A 4854-nucleotide genomic window follows, 5' to 3' on the forward strand; every position below is an offset into this window, starting at 1 on the left:
CAGACCCCCTGGCAGCTTCTCCCTGATCGGGGCTGACCCAGCCCGTTTTTAAGCAACCTGGCCCCAGAAAGGGAGAGAAGCAGCACCAGGCATTCCAGATGTTTATCCAAGGAGGAAGAGCAGCCCCTCCACTCCATTTTGTCTTCGTTTTCCCCTTTTGCTCCAACCACCTATCAGGCTGTTCACCCCTGCCTGTCGGAGCTCAGAGCAGGGTAGGGTGCAGGCCCTTGAGTGCCAGGTGAGTCCAGGCTCCTGGTGCTGGGTGTGCTGGCAGCTGGGTGGGCACGTGGCCCGACCTGGGACACGTGGAGCTGCTTCAGTAGATGTAGGGCACGATTCGGTAGGGCACACGCCGGCAGTATGCGTGCCAGGCCAGGCCATACTTCCGCAGACACTGCTGCTCATCCCGGGCCTCACGGTGTACCAACAGCGCAGTGAAGTAAAGGAGGTAGAAGTAGGGCAACAGGTGGGACACCCCTGTGGGGAAAGGGGTCTCTGTGACCACTCAGCCAGCCCTCCGGTTCACAAAGGTTTCCACAGCTGATGGCTCACGGGGCCCTCAGGGCTCCATGGTGAAAGGTCCATGGTCTGCAGGGAGTGCTGGCGTGCTAGGCTGTCACAGAGGTGTGGCCCAGCCACACCTTGAGTCCATCCCCAGCTCCCTGACTACTCCCCCCACTGGGGTGCAGCCCTGTTCTCCATTCCACACCCAGACTGGGCATCCTGTGCTCACCACTCCACCTCTGCCCCTCACACACTTAACGGCCCCTGCCGTGCGCCAACCCAAACCACTCACCACAGGGCAAGGACCAGGCCAGAGCCATGATGAGGTCTCCAAGGTAGTTGGGATGGCGGACCATACCCCACCACCCAGACACCAGCAGCCGTCGCCCTGTGGCTGTAGAGATGGTCTCAAGGTCTGGGGAAAGACGTAGTGGGATGGGGGACCCCCTGGAAGTCCAGCTGCCCAACCTCACTTCCTGGCACCCCAGAAACCCAGCTCACCAGCCACTCTGGGATCAGAAGGATTCTTCCGGAAGGTGTTTTTCTGAGAATTGGCTCCACGGAAGATGTAGTAACCAACAGCTGGGAGAAAGTGTGAGCAGACAGTCAGGGGCCTTCTCTCTGACCCTGACCAACTACCCACAGCCTGGACTCAGTCTGCCAGGAGAGCCAGGACCCAGCCCTTGGCTTTAAAGAAGGGTGTGAGGCTTAGCACCTACCTCGTGGGTGCTGAATAAATAGTGAACGAATGAAAGGGGGAGGGAGAGTGCTGCCCCTTCCTGACTGACCATTGATGAGGCAGATGACCGAGGCCAGGGGCAACCCCAGGGGCTCTGGGTGGTACAGCAGGAACTGGGCCTGCAGGCTGTAGGTGAAGGGTACCCAGGCGAGGTCCCCAAAGGCCAGCATGAAGCCAAACCCGTCATGTATGATGTCCATGGTGGTGAGGACCGCCTCCTGCCGGGACAGGACCCAGACACACTGGCTCAGTCCCCACGAGGTCCTCTCGTGGGAAGCACCCTCTCCCTCCCTAGCCCAGTCCTGCCTCACCTCGTGCCAAAGGGCATCACCCACATATAGTAGCTGGAAGCCATTGACCAGCCACATGGCCAGTGAGGGACTCCCCCGAAGTTCTGCTTCCTGCATCAGCAAGGCCAGGTTGATGAGGACCTGGGGGTTACACAGAGGGTGAGACAGGGCAGTCTGTTCCCAGTCCGTCTCCACAGAGGTGGCAGCGCCTGGAAAGGCAGTGGCCAGCCTGTCCCCTTCTCTCAGCTGTCCGTCACTAACCCTCCAGGCCTTTGTTGAGTGGCTCCGGCCCCTGTACCCAGGGGCAGAGAGACCGCACTGGACCACCTCCTGACCTGTTTTCTCTTGCCGTGTCCTGCAGTGTTCCCTTTGGGAGAGCGCTGTAGAGAGCGACTGCATACTTCAGGCTTGAGAGTTAAAACAGACCTGGTTTTGAATCTCAGCTTTGCCACCTGTGCAAGCTGCTTACCCTCTCTAAAGCGTATTTTCCCCACCTCCATGTAGAAAAGGGAGATAATCATGGACCATAATGTGTGTGAAGCACTAAGCACCTAGTAAGTGCTCGATAATGATTAGCTGGCAGCCAGCCTGTACTGAGCACCCCCATTCTGGTAGCACTGGGCTTGAGGCTGCCAATCAGGTTACCACCTCTAATCCTCACAGTAATCTTGGGAGGAAGCTCTTACTTTATCCCATTTCACACATGAGGAAACAGCCTTGAAGACCAGATCTGTGACGGGCGCCCAGCACTCCTCCCGTCTCTGGATGAGGTAGTTTCCAAGGTGACAGGGACCTTGCCCAAGAAACCCTTCAGGAAATCTTGACCAGTCCAGTATGGGTGATAATAACCAAAAAAACACAGTTGGCCTGTTTTCAAGGCTACCAGTGACAGGTTGCTAAACCCAGTGACCAGTTTGAAGTTCTGCACCGCTTTGGCCAGCAAGCAGCACAGGATCACTCTTCTCGAAATAGATTTTGCGCTTGATGGCTTTAGTTAAAATTGCACCTGCTCCCCCAACTCCCTCGCTGCTCTTTCTCCGTAGCACTTAGCATCCCCTGACATGCGATACGTATTCTACTTATTTTTTGTCTGTCTTTCCCCACTAGAATGCAGGCTTCATGAAGACAGAGATTTTTTTTCTTTCTTTCCTGTAACTTTTCTTTCTTTTGTCTCCCAGTACCTAGAGCAGTGCTTGGGCACATGTGGACTCAACAAATTATTTGTGGAATGAATGATTAATGATTTATGTCAGCACAATATTGGCCCTGCCCTGCCCAGGCACTGCTCACCCATCCCACCCCTCCTCCTGGCTGGAAGCCCACTTAGCCATGCCCAGCATACCCAGCCGATGAGGCCAGGCCGCAGTTCGCAGAAATATTTGAAGTCAAAGGAACAGATGCGCGGGTTGAGCTCCCGTCCCAGGAAAAAGTCGTAAATGGGATTGCCTGGAGAATAATGGAGGGTGAGGTGCACGCAAGCACCCCCATCTGCCTCCATCTACACCCTACTGGGACTCCTCTCACCTGAGTTCCCCCCGGGTGCCAGGGCAGAGGCAGGGGCTACCAGAGCCTTCAGATAGAGAAGGAGGCTGAAGATGAAGGCGATGAGGGTGGCCGCAAAGGCCAAGGGCAGGAGCATTTCCGGGAGTGCGCTCAGGGGCAGCCCGGCTAACACTCCCAGGCCCACCAACAGGGCTGTCAGCACCAGGGCCTGGAAGCCTGAACCACAACACACAGTGAGACCTGGGGATTGCGCCCCTCCCCCTCCTCCCCACCCCCCAAACACACACACACACACACACACACACACACACACACACACACACACACACACACACACACACACACACACACACACACACACACACACACACACACACACAGAGCCTAAAGCCCAGGGAGGTCGCAGACCTTGTCCCGAGCCATTAGTCAGACACTTTAGCTTTCGGAGGGTCACCCCAGCCACTTCTCTGGTGCATAGAGTGGCAGCAATGCTGGGAGTGGAGGGAGGAGGGGTGTGGAGGGAGCCAGTGGAACCCCCTACGTCCTGGGCGTAAAAGAGGCACAAAATAGAAATTGGGGTCGCGGGCTCATCTCCATAGACCTCCCCACCGGGCCTGGGGCTCCAACCCCATCCCCACAACTCCGCGCAAGGACCCAGCCCCCAAGCACCGTTAATGGGGTAGCTCAGTCGACTCTTGTCCTTCAGTTCCTGCCCCTCGGCCACCTGTGGGCACAAAAGGGCGCTAAGGGTTGAGGCTGTCTTTCTTCTCGCCGAGCCCCCTCTCTCCGCCCGCCTCCCCCGCGCGTCCGCGAGCCGAGTCCGCACCTTGCGCGCCGGCAAGAGGTAGAGCGCCGCCTGCAGGCCGAGCCAGGTGAGACACAGCAACAGCGCCCAAGGGCTCCACAGCTCCTCGAGTTCCGGCAGGTAAGGGGGTGGGCCCAGGAGGCGCGCCGGGCCCGAGCGGGCTACCAGTAGCAGGTGGAACATGGTGGCGGGGAGCAGCAGCAGCAGTGCCGCAGCGCCTGGGGAAGGGGGCAGCCGCGTCGGGGTCCACTCTCCAACTCTCCCGGACCCCCACAGGCGCCCTGTCATAGCCAGGGCCCCGTCAGCATTCCCATCGCCGCCTTCCACACCCCGTTTTCAGCGCTCGGCCCCCTTCTCTGACCGCTGTCTTGGTCCCCTCGAGGGTCCTGCTCGCGTTCCCCCTAGTCCGCCCGGTCCTCCATGCCACAGATCCCCTGCTCTGCAGCCGCCAGAACTGGCTCCTCCTCAGGCCCCTCTCCAGACGCTTCCCCGCACACTCCTAGATCCTGACTCCCGATACCCCTCAAAGCCTTTCATCCTCAGACCCTGCCCCCATCCCCGCTCATAGCTCAACCTCCAGTTCTCCCTCACATAGCTCTGGCCCCAAATACCCTCTCTCTCTGCCCCATTACCCAGGGGTCCTCCGAATTCCAGCTCAGCCCGGGAGCCCTGAGGGACCATGGTATCCTCCGCTCCGCCGGGGGTTGGGGGCTCTCAAAAATCCGTCAAGAAAACACAGCCCACCCCATCCCCCAGGAGATGGGCTCGGTGACACGGAGGACCCAGCCCAGCTGGGCTTGCACCTGTCTCTGCACGGAGCACAGACAGCGACCGCTTTTGTCCCGAGGTCTTTAAATGGACCCGCCCCCGGCCCATCCTGGGCCCAGCAGGTCAGCCAATCGTCTCTCAGGGGCGAGACCAACAGGACCGCCTCCAAAGCCGCCTCTGTAGTCTCAGGCTCACAGCTCCACCTCCCTCCCCCCACAAGCCCCGCCCAGGCAGGCGACAGGGAG

At 59.1% G+C, this 4854-nt stretch overlaps 1 protein-coding gene across 11 annotated transcripts; it reads right to left on the minus strand.

Moving 5' to 3' along the window:
- Nucleotides 1–88: 88 nt before the first annotated feature.
- On the minus strand, nt 89–4736 carry TM7SF2 (transmembrane 7 superfamily member 2). 11 transcript variants are annotated; one of them, XM_060158710.1, is made up of 10 exons: nt 4474–4736; nt 3863–4059; nt 3706–3760; nt 3058–3252; nt 2876–2979; nt 1555–1674; nt 1293–1461; nt 1006–1086; nt 797–919; nt 89–477 (listed from the first exon to the last, which is right to left on the minus strand). In XM_060158710.1, the coding sequence occupies exons 1-10, from the start codon at nt 4520–4522 to the stop codon at nt 317–319; spliced, it is 1254 nt and encodes a 417-aa protein (XP_060014693.1). In that variant the 5' UTR covers nt 4523–4736; the 3' UTR covers nt 89–316. The 11 variants fall into 11 exon arrangements, with proteins under 11 accessions (XP_060014693.1, XP_060014685.1, XP_060014691.1 ...); XM_060158702.1 differs by having other exon boundaries at nt 3445–3760; XM_060158708.1 differs by having other exon boundaries at nt 797–898; nt 3863–4122.
- Between the last annotated feature and the right edge of the window lie 118 nt (nt 4737–4854).

This window comes from Lagenorhynchus albirostris, chromosome 9 (assembly GCF_949774975.1).
Source record: "Lagenorhynchus albirostris chromosome 9, mLagAlb1.1, whole genome shotgun sequence".
NCBI classification, from domain to species: Eukaryota; Metazoa; Chordata; class Mammalia; order Artiodactyla; family Delphinidae; genus Lagenorhynchus; species Lagenorhynchus albirostris.

Coding starts and splice junctions, on each gene's coding strand:
- TM7SF2 (XM_060158702.1), bottom strand. CDS start 4,522: ATGGTCCCTCAGGGCTCCCGGGCTGAGCTGGAATTCGGAGGACCCCTG. Junction 2,980..3,057: donor GGCACCCGGGGGGAACTCAG/GTGAGAGGAGTC, acceptor ATTATTCTCCAG/GCAATCCCATTTACGACTTT. Junction 1,675..2,875: donor GGCCTGGCCTCATCGGCTGG/GTATGCTGGGCA, acceptor TGTAACCCCCAG/GTCCTCATCAACCTGGCCTT.